The following is a 22,020-nucleotide window of genomic DNA, read 5'->3' as shown; positions in this document are numbered from 1 at the left end:
CATTGCTTCTTTTCTCCTAAGATTGTTTTCTTTTACTTCCCCCACTGGGACCAAAGCATAGCCATGAGCTGACGGAGTAAGGAAGCCAGGAAGATTGATCAGGAGCTAGATATGGTAGCAAACAAAGAGAATTGGACATAATGGTGACAAGAAGGAGCAATGCAGAGAGAGTATTTGGGACCAGGATAAAGTGGCAATAAAGGGTGTTAAGTCTGTGTGTTATAGTGAGAATTACTACACAGACCACAAGAGTAAATTCAACAGGTCTTTACTGGTTGGAGGTCGGACTATACTGAATACAATATTATTACACTGTGCTTATATACCGGTGTGGTCACCACCGGTATTACGCATACAGCAGCCAAAGAAAGTAGTACCTTTCTTAAGGTGGACCAGGCTTAAGTTCTCTTAAGGTGGAACAGGTTACATACACCACAATCCTCCCTTTTTAGCTTAACAGTCATATCCCCAAAAAAACATAACATATATACATATATAACTTCAGGTATAACAGTTCAAAGGTTCAGTCTCTCAGGAGGCTTTCTGATTCGGCTTGGATAACGCCTTCCAGTGGTCTCTGATTCTTGTAGTTGAGGTGCCTCCTCTAGTTGGTTGCCAATGTATTGGGTGTCATCATCATCAAGTACATTCTCGGCCGAGGTAGATGCTTCAGGTTCATGAACGTCTTCCACAGCTGTCTCTGTCACAACCATGGGTTCGACCCTTGCTCTCGACTCTACCAGTTGATCCGCATGACGCCTTATCACATTATGACCAATATCTACGGTGTACATCAGAGGTCCTTGTCTGGCCTGGATTGTTCCGGACTGCCATTTTTCGTTTCCATAGCCCCTTGCCATCACTGGTTGCCCTACGTCGAAAGTTCGAGTGGTCTTGCTGTTAATATGCTGAAACTGTTTGTTTTCCACTTCCCTCCGCACATTTGGTTTTAACAAGTCCAACTTGGACCGCAACCTCCTGTTATAAAACATCATAGCAGGACTTTGGTTAGTCACGGCATGATCGGCGTTTCTATATGACATCAGGAACTTATCGACCTTGTGTTGCAGCGGAATCTGATCATCATTCATGGCCTTAATAGCCTTTTTGAATGTCTGGACAAATCTTTCAGCCAACCCGCTTGTCGCCGGATGATATGGGGCAGAGGTATAATGTTTAGCTCCATTCTTCTTTAAGAATTGTTGGAATTCTTCCGATACAAACTGTGGTCCGTTGTCCGAACAGATCTGTTCTGGCAATCCGTTCCTTGCGAATATTGTTCTTAACACCGCAATTGTCTTTTCTGAAGTAGTGGTATTCATCTTGATGACTTCTGGCCATTTGGAATGTGCGTCCACCGCGATTAGGAACATGGAGTCCATGAATGGACCAGCAAAGTCAATGTGTACGCGTTGCCATGGGGCTGAAGGCCATTCCCATGGGTGTAGCGGTGCTATCGGAGGTGCATTTTGCACTTTTTGACACCCAGCGCAGCTTTTCGTTAACTCCTCAATCTGTTGGTCAATACCCGGCCACCATACGTAAGCCCTAGCAAGACTTTTCATTTTAACTGCCCCCAGATGACCTTCATGTAGTTCTTTTAAAACTCTTTCCCTTAACTTGGGAGGAATAATCACTCTTGTCCCGTACATCAAAGTACCATGGCAGACGGACAGCTGGTCTCGCCTTGCCGAGAATGCCGGTAACAGAGGATCACCCCGTGTTGGCCATCCTTTCACTGTCACCTCGTAGACTCTGGACAGTGTCGGGTCGTTCCTGGTTTCTCTTTCAATACTTGCATTGGTGACAGGTAAACACTCGATAATGGTCGAATGAAATAACTCAACAGGGTCAACTTTCGTCGTGTCTTCATCTTCAGGTGTGGCAGGCGCGACAGGCCATCAGCATTGCCATGCTGTTTCGTACCTTTGAATTCTATCTGATATTGATGTGCCCCTAAGAAAAGAGACCATCTCTGGAGACGCTGTGCTGTCATCACCGAAACACCCTTCTTAGGGTTAAAAATGGACACCAACGGTTGATGGTCCGTCAGAAGTGTGAATTTTTGGCCCTGTAGGTAATGATTAAACTTCTTCACTCCCCATACAATGCTAAGGGCCTCCCTATCGATCTGCGCATAGTTGCGCTCAGCGGAGGTCAATGATCTGGATGCAAACGCGACTGGCCTTTCCGTGCCATTTGGCAATTTATGTGAGAGTACTGCCCCAATACCATATGGAGAAGCATCACAAGCCAACCGAATAGGCAGTGTCGGGTTGAAGTGAGCCAACACTTCCTCTGAGGTGATCAATTCTTTGCTTTTGCGAAATGCCTTCTTACAGTTTTCGCCCCAGTCCCATGGTACCCCTTTCTGTAAAAGAGCGTTCAACGGATGCAGTACCGTGGATAGATTTGGCAGAAATTTATGGTAATAGTTAATTAATCCTAGAAACGACCTCAACTGAGAGACATTCTCCGGAGCGGGAGCCTTTACAACTGCCTCTATCTTGTCAGGAAACTTATGAAGCCCCTCCCGGTCAATGACATGACCACAGTACGAGATCCGCTTCTGGAAGAACTCACATTTCTGCCGATTTACTCTAAGTCCATACTCTTTCAGTCTGTTGAGCACCAGTTCCAAGTTAGCGAGATGTTGTTCATCACCATCACCTGTGATCAGAATGTCGTCCAGGTAACATTGTGTGCCTGGAATTCCCTGTAATACCTGCTCCATGGCCCTCTGCCAAATTGCTGGAGCCGATGCCACTCCAAAAACCAGCCTATTGTACCGGTACAACCCTCGATGCGTGTTGATCGTGAGGTATTGGCGTGACTCTTCTTCAACCTCCATCTGCAAGTACGCCTGCTCCAGGTCTATCTTGGTGAAGTGTTTCCCGCCAGACAGTGAAGCGAAAATATCCTCAATCCGTGGAAGCGGATACTGCACCGTGTGAAGCACCGGATTAACGGTGATTTTGAAATCTCCACAGATGCGAACCTTCCCTGGATCTCCTGGCTTATTGTTCGCAGGACGTTTCATAACGGGAACAATGGGCGTAGCCCACTCACTCCAATCTACTTTAGACAGTACACCTGAACGTTCTAGTGCTTCCAGCTCCGCTTCAACCGCAGGTCGTATTGCATAAGGTACCGGTCTGGCTTTAAAAAATTTTGGCTGTGCATGTTCATCAATCTTGATGTTTGCCGTAATTCCTCTCAGTGTTCCCAGTCCCGGCTGGAACACCTCTTTAGCCTCATCCAATATTCTGGACAATCGTTTAGGTCTGACAGCTGTTTCCCCGGAATCTACCGTTAGTGCTTTCAAGGAGTGCCAGTCCATATTCATTTTCCTAATCCACTCCCGTCCTAGTAGTGGTGGACCTCCTTCAGGTAGCACATATAAGTCCATTACTTGGCTTCCTTCGCCCTTGTGGACCACTTCTACCTCTATTTTTCCGATGGGGTACACTCTTTGCCCCGTGTACGTTTTCAATATAATCTCCGTATCCTGTAAGGGAATATGTTGGAATAACCTTCTGTAATCTTTCTTATTCATGACCGTCAATGCCGATCCAGTGTCCAATTCCATTTTTACTTGGACTCCTGCTATCTGAAGAGTGACCCAAATTGTCTGGAGGTCTGTATCCTTACCAACGTTGTGTATTCTTAAGCTATCCAGTTCATTACTGCTAGCGTCTGAATCTGACTTCTGTTCGGTCAAACTGTTCTTTGTCACCTTGTGTACCTTTGCATATTTTCCTTGCGGTGACTTTTTGTTGCTGGTCTTCTTTCCTGACCGGCATACTTTAGCTATGTGGCCAAGCCTGCCACACGTTCTGCATTCTTGGTTTTTAAACCAACACTGGTTCTGATCGTGCGTTGTCTTTCCACAACGATAACATTTGACAGAACTCAAACCCAATTTGTTTGTACCGAGTTCCGGTGGCCGTAGCTGCATTACTGCCGTGCCTCTCGCTGCGGCCTCGTGTGCTGCTGCCATAGTGACCGCCTTCTCGAGAGACAGCTCATTCTCCTCGAGCAGTCGCCTTTGTGTATCCTGTTTAAATAAACCACACACAAATCTACCTCGAAGTGCCTCTGTCAGTCCCGTTCCAAACTGACAATATTTTGCTAGCTTACGTAATTCCATCAAATATTCAGCATTGCTTTCATTTTGCAGCTGTCTTCTATCGTAAAATTTAAATCGTTCCGCTAGCATCAGCGGCGTGGGGTTAAGATGATTTTTTAGGACAGTAACAATCTGTTCGAACGTCTTATCCGCCGGTTCATCTGGTGATAACAGGTGTTTCAATTGCCCGTATGTCTTCGCACCCATTAAGTTTAGTAATGTTAGTGCTTTATCTGCCTCAGGAATTTTATTTGCCTTACAATAGTTTTGTATGCGTTCTACATACATAGCCCAGTCTTCTATATCACTGTCGAAGGCATTAATGTTCCCATGTTTAGGCATCGTAGCAATTTACCGTATTTTTAATGTTATCTAAGATGGCGGCTTCCCGCTCTTGCCGTCGTCCTCCGCCCACAAAATGGCGGTTTTCCCGCGCTTGGCGGTCTTCACCCGTCCCCCGACGCTGTCTCCGCGTCACCGCGGCTCTCGCGCCTTCAGTTTCCCCAGACGCTGCGCCTTTAGCCCGAATGCGGCCCTTATCTCCGGTCGCGATCGATGTCCCGCGCTGCGCCTCTCGCTCAAAAGCGGCCCGGCCCTTATCTCTGGTCGCGATTGACCTCACCGCCCTTATTCCTCCGTCTTCCCAGCCCCGTCTGTACAGCCAACGCGGTTGACTTTCTGTCGCGTCGCTGCCCGGCTTACCCACCACGAGGTAGTAGAAGAAGCTGACAGTCGCTGATGGAGGCTTCGAGGTCAGGATGTCTTCTGCACTCCGGTTGCTCGATGCCTGCCGCTCGACGTGTCTTCCCGTAGGTGATGAGGGTGGAAATCTCTCTTCGACGTCCTGCCTGTGGACGAAGTCGCCGTGGAAATTACTGCAGCAGGGTAAGAATCGAACTCGTCGCCACTGTTAAGTCTGTGTGTTATAGTGAGAATTACTACACAGACCACAAGAGTAAATTCAACAGGTCTTTACTGGTTGGAGGTCAGACTATACTGAATACAATATTATTACACTGTGCTTATATACCGGTGTGGTCACGTATACAGCAGCCAAAGAAAGTAATACCTTTCTTAAGGTGGACCAGGCTTAAGTTCTCTTAAGGTGGAACAGGTTACATACACCACAAAGGAAACAACACACAGCAGAGAGCAGAGGGAATGAGGTGACTAGAGACATACTGGATAGCTTGTTGAGGGAGAAAGACAGCTAATGAGAGTGACAGAATGCAAGCTCAGGTATTGTCTGTAGGAAAAAAGGGGACACTAACTGAAGGAGCATGGTGGCCGGGGAATCTCTTTTGTTTTCATTTAGATAAAATTACATTTCCGAAAACATCATAAACAGATTAAAGTTATATAAAGAGATAGCATGAACAATTGCTAACTAAACAGACAAATTACATTAGGATTTAAAATAGCCTTGATTAAAAAAAGGCATTTCCCCACCTACACCTCAATATGTATTAGTAAACATTTTCAGACAATTCCCTCCCACCTTTTACCATGGTACATACATTATTGATCTTTTCAAACCTGGAAGAAATCATCCTGCATACTGTTTATCTACAGTGGGCTGTTTACTGGAAAACATGCAGTTGCTTTTTTAGTATCTTTACTTGACTGCAGCTGTGAATTTTAAGGTGTCAAGATATTCCATACTAGGAAGAAATCAAACCGAAGAGGCCACGACTAAGAAAAATGTCATAAATTTTGCATTGCATGTGCCAAAATAATTAATTTTAATAGAGTAACAAAAACATTTGGAGGTTTATGCTTTCTAAAGGAAAGTTATTTCAAATACTCAAAACGCAAGTTTTTTAAAAATTAAAGCAAGAAAATTGCAGAATTTGTTTTTTCTTTTAGGCCGCCTGGAATTAAAAGAAGACAATATTGAGTGCCTGCTGTCCACAGCCTGCCTATTACAACTCTCACAGGTTGTGGAGGCGTGCTGTGGATTCCTGATGAAGCAACTTCACCCTTCCAACTGCCTTGGAATTCGTTCGTTCGCAGATGCACAGGGCTGCACTGACCTGCATAAAGTGGCTCACAACTACACCATGGTATGTATCAAGGAGGGATGGCAACTTCACAGTTCATTAGTATGGATTTAGTGCATCATGTTTTAATGAAGGAGCCATCTGTAAAAATCATTTTGGAATGTGTTAATCCTTGGGCAATTTACAAGTGAGTGTAGATAAATGAAGCAGACAACAGTGCTTTGACACAATATAGTACTAGTTTTATAATATAACTAGATATTTCTACAGTTTTAAATTAACTACTATAAATACTGATATTTATAAAATTATACCAAAATGTTGGTATAATTACAAAATGGGAAATTCTAAACTGTGACGTATTGAGTAGTAATTCTGTCAGCAAGACCTTTTGTAAACCTACCTTTGATATTTGTACCTGCTTATTAAGAGGGCATTGAACAAACGAACTGCCTAGTCTCATCCATATCTGTTGTGCAGAACCTATAGACTGGTCAATAATAGGATCTAGTTTTTAATCTATGAGGATTATTTATATCCCAAATTATTTTCATAAAATTGTCAGCATCCAAATAGCTGCCAATTGGATCCTTGTTTAATTATGTGATGCTGCATTCACACCTAAATTGTACATAATTCAGAAAACTATTGATAGTGTGGTGCCACTGTAAATGAACAATGCCTTCAACACAGAGTTGAATGCTTTCATGCAGTGAGCGGGCTATGTAAAAATCATAAGTAGAAATGTATTTTTAGCAAACCATTTCCACAACTAATTCTGACGAAAGGTCATCGACCTGAAACGTTAACTCTGTTTCTCTCTCCACCGATGCTGCCTGGCCTGCTGAGTTTTTCCAGCGTTTCCTGTTGTTATTTTGGATTTCCAGCATCCGCAGTATTTTGCTATCCACAACTAATTACCCTTGTCAGATGGGCACCTCTTGGAGCCTCTCCTTGTTGTTATTTAGTTCCCAATGGTGATCTGAAATTATGTTTATTGGTAATCTTTAATATGTAGTCAGAACTATTCCTTTTGAGCTGCAGTTGCTATGGAAACTGCTTGGAACTAGCTATTCAGGTTCATTTAAATCGCATTAATCTCTCAATAATTAAATGGATTTATTGGGATTCTATACTATAGTATGTAGTATTTCTTTCAATTAAATTAAAAGGAAAATAAATGTCTATTGGCAGTACTTTGTATTAAAAGTGTTTCCCCAAATATAAATATATATAATTAGAAATATAATTTTTTATCATAATTTTCTGGAATATTTAGCCTTTACGTTAAACTTAATATTCAGGACTCCTTCAATTCAAAGCCACTCTGTCATTTCACTATTGGAGACTAGCTCCTAAATTCTGAAATGACTCCATTCATCTTGCTGGGGACCAAGACACCAGATCGACCTGGGAGCCATTTGACTCCAGGAAAACATGCTACTGGTTGGGATGCTGCATACTCAGCTGGTAGTTTGTTCTGCTTCAGTCAAGTGGCTCTGGATCAATTCCTGAATCCAGTTAAATAAAAAATTCTGATTATCCCAGCAGGGCACTAGTTTATAACTGTAGACCTCCCAACATGTGTATGCAATGAAGAATCCAACAGAAAATACTTGACATTCCATGATGAACGCATTTGACCTCATGAGCTCCTAGATGTTTTACAAAATGCCTGTTTAGGCCTGAAATAGTCACAGCTATTTCAAGATCCCCTTTAAAGGAGTCCTCCCTCTAACCAGGTGAGAAGTAGTTTCACTGCAACATGATTCATAGAAACTACAGTACAGGTGGAGACCATTCGGCCCATTGCTGCCTCTGTAACTGGAGCTATTTACTCGAAGTTCCCTGCCCTTTCCCCATATCCAGGTAAACCTGTTGGGAAGTCCGTGATGTAAGTTTAAAAAAACAACTTTTCCTAAGTGGCTCCTGGAGGAGAAACTCCTGGTGCTCCAGGCCCTACAAGCAAAGTCCAGGCCCTTGTTGCACCAGGCTTCCCCTGCCCCCCTCTATAGCTGCGAAACCCCCAGAACAGCCCCGTCCTGGACTCACTTGCTCTCAGTGGCCTTCTTCCAATGCCAGGGGAGTGGCCTCCGTGCTGCCCGATTTTTGTTCCTCGCTAGCTGCTGCTTTCCGTCGTAAACAGCCAAGCAGCTGATCGGTGGGATTCAACTCCCACTCCTGCGTGGATTTGCTGTCCGCTCCCACCAGCTTCCCACCGAAAGTTAAAAGCCTCTGAATTGATAAAGCGTTACCTGTTCTTGTGATCCTTTAGATGGAAAAATGTATTCCAACTTCCTCCATTCTTCTTCCAGTGATAATCCTGAGTCTGTGCACCCTTGTTCCCGATTCGCCAATTAATGGAAACAATGGCCTGGAATTTGCGGTTGTAATGATGGTGAACTGCCAGCGTTCATTGTCATTACTGTGTAAAACTGACAGCAACATCTGGCGTCCGCACATGCACAGTTAAATGCGGAAATCCGGAGTTTGCTGTTAGTGACATCATGCTCCGCCACAGGATGCGCTATTTCAGTTTTCGCAGATGCAGTCAACACAGAATGAGTGATTTGACGTGAACTTCAACTTTTTATGCACTATTCTTGCTGTAAAAACCATTGAAAAAGTTAAGCCTTGTTGAATGAGGTGTAACTCTGTTTTTAACGGTGTACTAAGTCATAATTACTGCTGAACAACCTCTCTGGCCCTGAAAAACTAATTTTACAAGTGTGGAGTGTCATTCACTCCATTCCATGATAAAAATTCCATAGATTTTTAAAATAATTTTTTTTAATAGTTTTTAATATTTCAGCTTCTACCTTTAGGTGTAGGTACCAATCTTTATTTCTCTCACTGTAAAATAATGAAAAAGTGAATGATAATCAGTACTTTTTACTTTCTGGTTTGCGATCTGTGAGAATTCTTTAATCTGATTGACTGCTTAGCCTGCTTGATGACTTCACTGTTCCTGGACGTCACAGATCCCCTATCGATGACACCAGATTGAATCTGACGTCAGAATACGGGAAATCGACGCCACAGTGCCCACTGAAGGAAAATAATTTGCAGGGCTATGGGGAAAGGGCTGGGGAGTGGAACTAGCTGAAGTGCTCTCTCAGACAGCCAGCACGGGCTCGACAGGCCAAATGGCCTCCTTCTGTGCTGCAACCATTCTATGATTCTAAATCTTTGTGGGCAGCATTCTTCGGGGTCAGCGGCAAGCGCTGTCCCTTCACCGCTAACCGCAAAATCAGGTCCATTCTCTTTCTGGTTAACCTCTCAAAACCTTCATAGTTTTGAAAACATTATAATTTTGAAAACTTCTATTAGGTGGCACTGAACCTATTCTATCTCGGTTTTTAAATTTCATGTTCCTACCACCCTGTTTGCGCCTAAAAACGGTAGCAGGCCCAAAATTGCATGGGAAACTGATGCACCAACTTACCACTTACCTGCCCATGCCAATTTGGGAGCAGACCACGATCCTGGTGGCTGGAGCTGCCTCCAAAAATGGGCAGAAACCTCATGAATGAATGCAAATCTCAAATTACATAGGCCCCTCGCTGCCATTTTCATCACTGCCCACCAGTTCCTGCCCATGACGACGCGATCAGGTGGGTGGAGCTCACACCTCGCCCATCAGCTGATTAATTCAGAGTCAACTACATAGTGAGGTACTGGAGTTGCATGTAGGCTAGACAGAGTGAGATGGCAGTTGTCTTTATCTGAAGGACAATGGTGAATCAGTTGGGTTTTTATGACAATCTAGCAACTTTCAGAAGGCCTTCGATAAGGTCCCACACAAGAGGTTGGTGAACAAAATTAGGGCACATGGAATTGGGGGTAATATACTAGCATGGATTGAGAATTGGTTAACTGACAGAAAACAAAGTAGGGATAAATGGGTCTTTTTCAGGGTGGCAGGCTGTGACTAGTGGGGTACCACAAGGATCGGTGGTTGGGCCCCAGCTATTCATAATCTATATCAATGATTTGGATGAGGGGACTAAATGTAATATTTCCAAATTTGCTGATGATACAAAGCTAGGTGGCAGTGTCAGTTGTGAAGAGGATATGAAGAGGCTTCAAGGGGATCTCGACAGGCTCAGTGAGTGGGCAAGAACATGGCAGATGGAATATAATGTGGATAAATGTGAAGTTATCCACTTTGGTAGAAAAAACAGAAAGGTAGAGTATTTCCTAAATGGTGAAAGATTGAAGAATGCAGATGCTCAACGGGACATGAGTCACTGAAAGTAAATGCGCAGGTGCAGCAAGCCATTAGGAAGGCAAATGGTATGCTGGCCTTCATTACAAGAGGATTTGAGTACAGGAGTAAAGAAGTCTTACTCCAATTATATGGGGCCCTGGTGAGACCACACCTGTGTACAATTTTGGTCTCCTTACCGAAGGAAGGATATACTTGCCATAGAGGGAGTGCAACGAAGTTCACGAGATTGATTCCTGGGATGGCGGGACTGTCGCATGAGAAGAGATTGAGTAAACTAGGCCTGTATTCTCTTGAATTCAGAAGAATGAGAGGGGATCTCATTGAAGCATACAAAATTATTACAGGGCTTGATGGGGTGGATGCTGGGAGAATGTTTCCCTTGGCTGGGGAGCCTAGAACCAGGGGCCACAGCCTCAGGATGAAGGGTAGGCCATTCAGGACTGAGATGAGAAGAAATTTCTTCACACAGAGGGTGGTGAATCTTTGGAATTCTCTACCCCAGAGGGCTGTGGAGGCTCAGTCATTGGGTATATTCAAAACAGAAGTAGATAGATTTCTGACTAGTAAGGGCATCAAGGGATATGGCGATAAGGCCGGTGAATGGAGTTGAGGCAGAAGATCAGCCATGATCTCATTGAATAGCGGAGCAGGCTCCTATTTCTTATGTTCTTATGATCATTTGCTGGTGTCAGCCCGCAAATGATCAGATTTAAAAAAAAATCAATTTCACAACTCGCCATGCTGGGATTGAACTCTCAACCTCCAGGTTGCTAGTCTAATTCCAAACCACTATTTATGTGTCTCTGTGCCTAAATTTTCTCTTCATCGCCTACCTTGTTTACTGTGAAATCCAAAATGCATTCTAAGATTTTATTGTGATTCAAAAGAGTCATAAACAATTGCTATATGTTCCTCGTGTTCAAAAGAACTGGTGCTGAAATATAAAGATTGAATTCCTTTTGTATGCCAAATAAGATAAGAATATAGTACTTCATTTGTGTCAGATTCAATTTACCAGCTGAATTCTCCTATCGAAAAACATAATACTTTTCCACCACTGACTAATCTTAGTGATCACAGCTGCATTAAAAAGCCGTCATGCATCTGGCCACAGTCCCATTACAGACTCGCTCAAACGTACGGGGGGAGAAATTCGGTACCTTAGCACCTCCAGTTAGCGCCTGATGGGGGCGCTAACGGGGCGCTGAGGCAGTAGCACCGTGGTGAGGCGAATCCAGCGCCGCACGCCAAATTTGGACACCCCGTAGCACCGCCGCTACGAGTTACCGCCGGGGACTTCAGCGCCAGGCAGATCGTGAAGTCAGTGGCGCCCAATCTGCCAGATTGAGTATCGCACCCTGCCTTAGCGCCTCGCCCTGACAGAGACGGGGAGAGGAGGTGTGAAGCAGTCAGTAGCCGGCTCCAGGGGTGCTACTTACAGGGATCATGAGTAATGAGTCACAGCTCTCAGGTTAGTGCTGTTTCACTGCTTCCTTGTCAATTTGACATTGTGCAACAGTTTAAATCAGTCATTTAAAGGTTGTTTAGCCTCCAGAGTGTTGTTGCTACTAAAAATTAGTTACATTTACTCACAAAATACCAAAGTGCTGCACTTCCTTACATTAATGGGGGCTGTACTGGCAGTCGACCTCACCCTCCAGGATCTGTTGCAGGGGGAGCGCAGGCAGTGAGAAAGATTGGAACATGTGGCCAGAGGGAGGAAGAGGGCCATCAGGGCTCTCAGCAGGAGGCCTTACCCTCCGAAGGTCTTCTGACAGTAATTCTCCTACCTCCAATTAAGCTAGAAGCAGTGTCTTAGAAGGAGGTGGTCATAGAACACTGCCACCTCCTGCAGCCAGACCTGGAGCCTCAGATCCGGACAAGGACGGCTCTCTGTGGCAGTCAAGATCACCGTCGCCTTCAATTTCTTCACCAGCGAATCCTTCCAGTCTGCAACAGGAGATATAGGTAACATCTCGCAGTTCGCTGTCCATTGCTGCATCCGGGAGGTCGCAGAGGCTCTCTACAGTAGGAGAAGGGACTACATTTCCTTCCCCATCACCAGAGAAAAGCAGGACGAGCATGCATGTGGCTTTGCCAGGATAGCGGGATTCCCCATGGTGCAGGGCGCCATTGGCTACACCCACGAGGCTTTGCGGGCACCACATAACAATCCGTAACCACAAAGGCTACCACTCACTTAATGTCCAGTTGGTATGCGACCACAAACAGCGAATCCTCAATGTGAATGCCCGCTATCCTGGCAGCAGCCACGATGCCTTCATCCTGTGCCAGACCAGTGTTCTAGCACTCTTCCAGCCACCACATCAAGCTCGTGGCTGGCTGGTCAGAGACAAGGGCTGTCCGCTCTCCACCTGGCTCATGACTCCCCTCCGCAACCCCAACACTCCTGCACAGCACTCATATAATGAGAGCCATGCTGCCACCAGTAACATCATTGAGCAGACCATTGTGGTGCTCAGGCAACGATTCTGCTGCCTTGACCACTCTGGAGGAGCCATCCAGTACTTGCCGGAGCGGGTGTCCCATTTCGTCGTGGTGTGCTGTATGCTCCACAATCTGGCCACCGTGAAGGCCCAGCCCTTGCCAGCAGGGATTGCGGGACCACCTCAGGACGGGGAGGAGGAGGAGGATGACGAGGAAGACGACAAGGAGGTGGAGGAGGAGGAACAGGAGCGAGGGAGGAGACAGCCGCTCAATCGGCCTTCTGGAAGGGCGGTCTGTGACCGCCTCATCAGACTGCGGTTCCAGTAAATTCAACCCCAGATCCCTGTTGCTCACCACCTCGCCATCATTCCGTCCCTGTCATAGGCCATATCACAGCTGAAATGAGAGATGGTACAAAATTATCTGAAGTGAATCAATAAATTTATCAATAATAAGTGAACACATCTTTACAACAACAATATTTACAATTCACCCTTGTGTAATCCCTTAATGCCTCTCGTTACTGTGCCCTTGCCTACTCTAGTGCTCCTACGAAGTGTTGGCCCAGTGGCTGCAGCAGGGCTGGTGGAAGGCAGCTGAGTGTCCATGTAGGAGACTTCAGATGGCCTTGCAGGACACCTTCGATCAGCTTTGGACCTGGAAGGCCCGGCTGTAGACTGCATCACCTCAGCATGGGCGGCAGCAGTCTGGGCTGGCTGGATGACTGCCAGTGACCAGGGCAATGGCAGAGTGCCAGTGATGGGAGCAGGAATGCTGTCATCCTGAGAGAGGACAGCAGCTTCCTGCTCCACTGACCCACTGCCACTCTCCCGGCGCAGCACCTCAGCATCCCTAGCAATCTGTTGCAGCACAGATTGCTGGCCTGCTGCGACATCGTGAAATCCCCAGTCGATGGTGGTAGACCCAGCCACGATGGCAGCAGTCAAGCTTGCGTGGTATCAAGCTGAGACTGCATGAGAGCAGTCTGAGATTGAATGGCACCAACCATAGACTGCAGTACAGCACTAAGACGTTGCGTCGCTTCCGCCTGTGCTGCAATGGAAGCTGCCAGATTGCCCATCACACACAGCATCGAGTCTGGGTCGCCACGGTCTCTCTGGGAGTCTACCATCCTTTCCAGACTGGAAATGATGGGCTCCATGGTCTGCGGAGAGCCTTGTGCAATGTTGGAGGCGGACTCTTCCATGCTCCTTACCATTGCCGACAGGCTCTCGGGCACCCTTGCCATTGCACCCATGATCTCCATGTGCATGCCCATCACCCTTCTTCTAAAGGCCTTCCCATCTGAGTCCTGTGCAGCAGAACTCGCCCTCCAGGGAGATGGCCCCGAGCTACCCTTTCCCCTGGTCTTGCTGCAGCCCGCTCATTCCCGGTGCATCACCCTGTGTAGATCCCACTACTATACTAGCCTCTAAAGAACACGTAGTGCCAGTATCTGAGTTGGTGCCTGTGGGTGAGACATGCAGTGGCACGGTGTGTTCTACCACCTCCTCTTCTCCCGCCTCGCTCTCATCGGTGCCCTCGGACAGGCTGCTCTGGTCCTTGCTCATTATCTCAAAGCATAAAGGCACAAGAGACGGGTTAAGGTGAGGGGAGGGTGGCAGGAAGGGAGAAATGCATGCATACAGCATGATCAGCTGGAAAGTGCAAAAGTCTTGTGGGGTGAGGGGGAAGTGGGATGTGAGGAGAAGGAGTAGGGATGAACATACCATTGTTCCCAAGGGGGTCAACGTCGACAGTGGCCACGGCGCTCTCCACCTGGCGCCCAATGATCTCCAGCACTCTATTTTCCAGTGCAGACAGCGGTTGGTTATCGGCTTGCCCCCCGCCTGTGTGCTCCTGCTCCCTCCTGTTGTGAGCCACCTTGGCCTGCAAGAGAAAGGAGAGTGTCGAGCAATGTGTTTGGGTAAAGTGCCTGCCATAGTTGAATAGCTGTCATTGTGTGCAAGGTGTGAGATGTGGGTGTGAGTGTTGGTAGGTAGCAATTATTGGTGAGTGAGTGCTGGAGGTGTGGTGCTTCGCCCAGTGTGTGCAGACTGTGGTTCAGACGGTGATATGTAGCATTTGTTGAGGCATTGACTCACCCTGGCCACGCGAGTGAGGTTGTTAAATTTCTTCCTGCACTGTGTATGGGTCCTGGGGACCACAGTGCTGCCTGAGACATGATGGGCAACCTTCCTCCACATGGCACGGAAGACTTGCTACGAGGGCCTCCTGCCACTTGCCAGGTAGAGCACCGCCCTCCGTCTCCCCACAGCAGACGCCAACTCCTCCAATGCTTGGTCCGAAAATCTGTGGGCTGTCTCCCTGGGGCATGGATCTGCCATCATAAAACCTGCTTGAGTCGTCCGGCTCCTTGGGCTTGGCCTGTTCCTGTTTGCTGACACAGGTTTACAGGCAGCAATGCTGAGAATGAGGTTCTGCAGCATGAATGAACCTCCCCTTTAAGAACTGGAAAGAGCCTGTGGCAATGATGACTTGCGATTGGACTGCGCCTGATATTAGTGCTTTGAGTGTAACACCACTGAGCTAGGCTGTTAGCGCTTGATTTAGCGCTCCCATCCTTTCTTTGAGCGATGACTGAATTTTGCATGCAGCGAGATTCATTAGCACCTGGCGCTAAATCTCAAACTTTTCCAATGTTAGCGCCCATTCCTGGGCTATAATGAATTTCTCCCCCACGGGGTTTGATTCAGTCATTCACTGTGATGACTACAACCTCAAACAGCAAAAGATTGATGGATATGCAAAAGCTGCAGTAATTCTCAAATAAATGGGGGAGACAGAATAGTATTTCATCACTTTCTCTGTTTCTCAGTTGTCACTGATTTACTGGTATACTGTTTATCCTAAACAAAAGGAGAGTTGCTTCGGCTTGCAGCCAAAGAAATAATGGGGGCGATTTTCAACTGCGGGCCACCCATTCCCCACCTGTACAATGGGTGGTCAGCAGTTGACAATCTAGGGGCATGGGTATGGGTGGGCGGCGGGGAGACCTTGGTTACTCCACTGATGCCCATGGGTGCCTCAATCCAATTTTCAGGTGGGCCTGTAAATAGGCGAGCAGCACGCCCGCCTGTTTACAGCAAGAGACTAATTAAATATGCAAATTATGTCCTACACCTGTTTTGGGCAGAAGTCAAAGAACAACCCCAATACTGTATATCTATTCTTATTGGTTATCAGTATACAAAAAAGATGCTGGTTCTGCACAATAATTTAGATATTCTGTCCTTTTGGGCAGTGGTGTCGCACAGTATTTATGTGATGAATAGGCACAATATATTGAAGTATATTCCTCTTCATAACTTTTTAAAAAAACAAAATAATAAAATAAAATATGAACTCTTTGAGGAATAGTACAGAAGACTTGCTAGTTTGTAATATTCATATCTCTTTATAGGATTTTAATTATAAAATTAAAAGTATAAAGTTTTTTGAACAGTCTCAAGTTGTCACTTGGTTGTGAATTTTCCACGTGTCAAAGTGATGGATATCAGTACTGGGGAAATTAATAGGTTCCACCCACTGTCAGCATCAAGCATTAGTTGGTGAAGAACAGCATAAGCTAGATGTAAGGTAATACTTTCTCTACATCATCATTAGGTATTTTTACCCTGCCTTAAGTGTCAGAAGACCATTTGCAACTGCATACAATAGATATTTCTGTTCACCATGACAAGTATCCTCATATCCTGTGAATGATGCCACTAACTAGTGTCAAGTTCCGGCAGTCTTTTGCTGTTGGCTCATGCCTAGTAGAAATTGATTGAAAGATTTGAGATTACTTAATTCTTTTATTTTCAAAAAATAAACTTTTCCTATAATAAATGATCAGTAGTATATGTACAAAAGCAAAATACTGGGGATGCTGGACATCTGAAATAAGAACAGAAAATGCTGGAAATACTCAGCAAGTCAGGCCTATTACCATCTCCTTTAGCTTTGTACAATCATCCCTTTTGCCATTTAATCTCTCCTGCCTTCCACCCTATCACAGACCTTCCCTTTTGTTCTTTCCTCTCCCCCTTTCCCTGCCTCTACACTTGTTTAAAACCTGTTACATCTCTAACTTATTCCAGTTCTGACGAAAGCTCATCGACCTGAAACATTAACTCTGTTTCTCTCTCCACAGATGCTGCCTGACCTGCTGAGTATTTCCAGCATTTTCTGATTTTATATCAGTAGTATGTCTCCGTCATACATGTTTTCTCCTTTAAAACTGCTGGTAGATGAGGCCTGAGACCAGACATTTTGGCCCTCAAATTGCAAAGCTATTCTGGTGGACTCCCACTCTATGTCCAGCAGGAGTCCACCAGAACCGCAATCTTGGCCATTTTCCGGCAGTGCAAGGTAGTTTACAGGAAGGCCTTGTGGGATCGAAGCCTCTACCTACCCACATGGCCAGTGTCATAAGGGGATGGAGTGAGGGTTGGGAGACTCCAAAAATCAGGAATTCCCATTCCTAGGCCCTCAGTCAGGACCCACCACTCATTTGGCACAGGCATGTCTGGTCTTGCAGATTACTCTTCCAGGGAGACTCAATTCATGATGGCACACCTGAGACTACTAATATATTACTTTAGCAAATTTAGGATTATATGGGAATTCATAGAATGGACTTCACATTTAATGTCTGAGATTAGAGATACCAGTAAAACCACAGAGCATTGCATTGTTTCCTGTTCTGTTTGAATAACCACACATAAACTGTAGTAGGTAGATTTAATGTGATGTGTCATTTGTAATTAATCAGATGACTTTGATGATACGTGTTTAGGAAAGATGTATAGTGCTCAAAATCTTAATTAGTATATATCATGTTAAAGAAAAACAGCTTCTTGTCAATCTCTTAAAATGTTTCTTTGCTTTTAATTATTAGTCTTTATGGGGCCAAAAATCCTCAGTTCCTCTGGTGCACTCCCACCATAAGTCCCAGCAGAAGTACAGTGGGAGGGTTGTGAAGTACGCTGGAACCTCGAAGCACCATCTCTCAGTCTGTGCTGGGAGCTCTCTCAGGGCCTTGTAATGGGTGGAGCCTCTGCCTACCTCTTACATGACCAGTGATGTGGAATAGGCGGGAACTCCCTAGGCTGGGAGTTTCCACGACCTCGGCTTCTCGAAGGCCTGACAACTTTGGAGGCTGGTATGTCTAGAAGGGCCACCTTAGGGGTCCAGGCCTGGATACCTAAAGAAGGAAGAGGATCGCAAGGTAATTTTGGTCGCCTTACAAAGGGGGACTGTCAGAACAGTATATTTTATCTCCTGGGTGGGGTGGGGGTGGCAGGGGGAAGGGGCAGGAGGCTGCAGCACGCCAAACTCCAACCTGGCTCTATACGATTCTGTTTGCAGCTTCTCAGGGCTGCCAGTCGCCCAGAATATGTCCCTAGCGTCACGGGTACTGGCATGCAATCACATTGCTCTGGTCCAGTGGGGTCAGTAGTGATGTCTTACACTATAGGCCTTGGTATGTCACCTTGGTTTCTCAAGTAAAAAAAAACCTAAAGAAACATTTGTTTCGCTTTAACAGGAAAGCACCTGTTCAAAATGGGCATTTTCAGCTAGCCCAAATACACAATCAGCTAATTGTGTATACATGTAGTTTACATAAGGTAACTCATTGCGTGAACTACTTTCAATAAATTCCAAGTCTGCTGATTTTGTGGTTCTGTGATAAATGAACCATATAAGTTGCAGGGTCATTTTTGTGATTCCACCATGTACAGTCGATAAGTTACATATGTACATCAACTACTCACTTGTATTTTCAGGTAATAAAATATGGCAGAAGACATGATCTGTTTACAAATTTTATTAGTTTTATATGCAATAACCTCTGCATTTCACAATTTTCTTTTTGTGAGAAGCACTATGAATTGTATATTTGTTTTTAATCCCTTTGTAAAATACTTAGTTAACCTGCTGGGGAGAAATACAAGGTGATGTTTCTTCTTTTGTTCTAGGAGCACTTCATGGATGTGATAAGGAATCAGGAGTTTCTGCTACTGCCAGCAAACGAGATAGTTAAACTGTTGGCCAGTGATGACATGAATATACCAAATGAAGAAACCATATTGAATGCACTGCTTAGCTGGGTTCGGCACGATACAGATAAAAGACAGAAAGAACTTAGCAAACTGCTGGCTTACATCAGACTTCCTCTGCTCTGTCCTCAGGTAAATTATATTCTTTTTAAATGTTGTTTAGTTGATTCCATTGAATCATTAAAGGGGCACTATCTTCATCAACAGTATTTGGCAACCTTTCATTTCAGAAAGAATAAAAGCCACCAGTGTTTTCAACATGACACTATCCGCAAGTGATGTGGTGCTTCATTTTATTTTGACTTATGTCATTGAATCTGTGGGGCTGATTTTCATCTTGAGAACACCCCATGTGTGCTACTTTAAGGGGCATTCTAGCCCATATTGCTGAGTCTCTGCCTCTTTTGCATATAATGCACATTTCTGACAGGCCAGGGGGTGGAGGGTGAAGAAAGCCCCTACATGAAACACGGTGGAGTTTTATTATAATATTCAAGTGAGACAAGAGTGACAGCACCTCCCTCATCTTTTCCCAGTCTTTATGCCAGGTCCACACCACCTCCAAATTATTATGCCCACATAAATGGGTGTCCAGCATTGCTAAGCACTGAGCTGTAAACACAAGTAAATTTAAAGGGCTAGTGAGAAGATAGTGAATCAAATGGATTGACTCATGAAATTTGAGTTCTATTAGCAATCTTGGCAAGGTTAGTGTATGTTCTTAACCATTTAACACTGGCTTACACCAACAGAAGAAAATCAACTACTGTGTTGCCAATTTTTTTTTTTTACATACATTTTATTTGATAGGCATGGTATCTGTTACAGTGGTTTAGTTGTTCAATGATTAAGCTTCTTTCTTGTCTCATAAAAGTAAATAATTGCGGACTGGATTAGTTCCTATCTCTTGCTTTTCCAGACGGTAGTGATTCATACTGAGTACAGTTTTACAGGCCCTTAGAGCCGAACACTGCCTTTCCCAAGTTGCCATTCTTCATGTGTGACAGTAAACACTAAGGGGTCGATTTTCGTGGAGCCATCAGGCGGGGTTTCAGGTGTGTGGGGGGGGGGGAAATCCCAAATTTGGGGGTCCCGACACCATCCCGCCTAAAACCCCGCTCCACGCAACTTTCAGAGGCGGCGGGTACCCGCCCCACAATGGGACCCGCCGACCCCAGGCGGGAAGGGATTAGTGCCAATTAACTGCCTGTTAACAGGTAGTTAACAGGCAGTTTTTAGCCTAATCCCTATTTTGAGAGGTTTCGTGTGGGTTTCCCGACGGCTCCAAACCACACCAGGTTAGAGCAGGCGGGCCGTCGGGTTGAAGGAGTTGGAGGGGTCGCGATGTCGGCGCTCAGGTGAGTGATGGGTGCATGAGTGCAAAGGTAAGTGTGTTTGGTGTGTCTAAAGTGTGTAAAGAACTTTTACTTACCTGTACTTACCTTAACAGCCTTTCTTCCTGTAGGCATCGGGAGCACATCACTCAGCCGGCACTTAAAGCTGAATGGCTGCGATCTGTGAAAAGTGACAGCCTTCAGCTTTGAGTGCTGCTGAGAGTTCTAACTGAGTCTGTGCAGAAGGACTCATGTTAGAACTCAGACTGTCAGTGTTTCACAGCTTGAAACAGCTGTGAAACACTGATATTTCATCTGTCAAGAACTCTTGACAGATGAAATTGCAGTCTGTGACGTCACCTGTTGCCGGGTGGCCCTTAATTGGCCTGCTGAGCCCGCTGGGCGGGCTCAACAAGGTCAATCAAGGGAAAATCGCGCGGATTGGCCGGACGTCGATGTAGGCGGGTCAAAAACCCGAAAGTTGTAGCCCCGCCTTCTTCCCGACAGCTTCGGGAAAATCAACCCCTAAGTGTCCGTAGGCTATTTGATCAAAGTAGCTTCACAGTTTAGCCTGATCCTGTCCACACAAATACTGCAATAGACATCTGTTCACCCTGTTTCATGTTATAACATTCTTGTTTTATACTTTTTCACATGAATTATTAGCTAGACTGTGTATTGGAAATTTAACCCAGTTTCTGTTTGAAACATTGAGAAGATTTATTTTGTCTTTGTGTGTGGACGAAGTGAGACAAATACACAAACATTGTCTCAAAAATATTTGCTAGAAAGAAAGAAAAACTTGCATTTATATAGCGCCTTTCACTACCTCAGAATGTCCCAAAGCGCTTTACAGCCAATAAAGTACTTTTGAAGTGGAGTCACTGTTGTAATGTAGGAAACGCAGCTGCCAATTGCAGACAGCAAGCTCCCACAATCAGCAATGTGACAATGACCAGATAATCTGTTTTTGTTATGTTGATTGAGGCATAAATATTGGCCTGGACACCGGGGATAACCCCCCTGCTCTTCTTCGAAATAGTGCCATGGGACCTTTTAGGTCCACCTGAGAGAGCAGACAGGGCCTCGTTTTAACGTCTCATCCAAAAGACGGCACCTCCGACAGTGCAGCACTTCCTCAGCACTGTACTGGAGTATCAGCCTAGCTTTAGGGAAAGGCAGCTCGCCTCTGATATTGCCATAAACAAAACCTAATCTGTTCAATGTTGTCTGGCTACTGCCTCAGATTTGTGAAAAAATAATTTAGGCAAGTTTGGCACTGAGGGGAAATGGAACTCATAATCTGTGATTGCCAATAACATTAAGGGGATGTCAAGATAGTAGAAGTTCCAAAAGGCTTTTGGGCCTAAATTCTTCAGTGCCCCAAACCGGGTGTGATTCCGGTGGCATGCAGTAATGGTGCACTGGAATGGAGAGGCCCAAGGGCCGAAGTAAATTCATCCTTGGGCCTCATCATCAATATAAATCAAGTGATCCATGAGCGCTAATCAGGCGCCCCGACAGCTCGCCTGTTGGGGCCTTAAAAATTTCTGCCCTGCACTGAGGCCCAGAGGTAAGTCCGGGTAAGGGGGTGGGTGGTGGTGAGTTGGAAGGCGGGGCGAGGGCAGGCCGCCAGCATCCTGCTGCTGCTTTGTGGAGTCAAGAGGAGCACTCTTGTTCCTTCCGACTCCACAGAAAACAAAATTTTGGAAGTTTTGGGGTCTATTTTTGAGCATCCTCCAGTGGTCCCTTTAAGGACCTTCAGCAGTGGCCGAACTCCTGTGCTGATCGGGTGCGGGCCTATTTACAGCTA

At 45.5% G+C, this 22,020-nt stretch overlaps 1 protein-coding gene across 5 annotated transcripts in view; it reads left to right on the top strand.

Moving 5' to 3' along the window:
• The window catches only part of LOC147123198 (kelch-like protein 5), a 150,793-nt gene that overhangs the window by 44,725 nt on the left and 84,048 nt on the right, over positions 1-22,020 (top strand). For all 5 annotated transcript variants that reach the window (XM_085968716.1, XM_085968697.1, XM_085968707.1 and 2 more), the window contains 2 exons: positions 5,996-6,192; positions 18,793-19,005. In XM_085968716.1, coding sequence (XP_085824842.1) covers positions 5,996-6,192; positions 18,793-19,005 — 410 coding nt within the window. The remainder of the gene's footprint in view (positions 1-5,995; positions 6,193-18,792; positions 19,006-22,020) is intronic.

Source organism: Somniosus microcephalus, chromosome 2 (genome assembly GCF_052327205.1).
Source record: "Somniosus microcephalus isolate GS21.2 chromosome 2, FLI_Smic_1.0, whole genome shotgun sequence".
Lineage (NCBI taxonomy): Eukaryota > Metazoa > Chordata > Chondrichthyes > Squaliformes > Somniosidae > Somniosus > Somniosus microcephalus.
The sequence above is the reverse complement of the archived record's forward strand: the minus strand, read 5'-3'. Positions and strand labels throughout refer to the sequence as shown.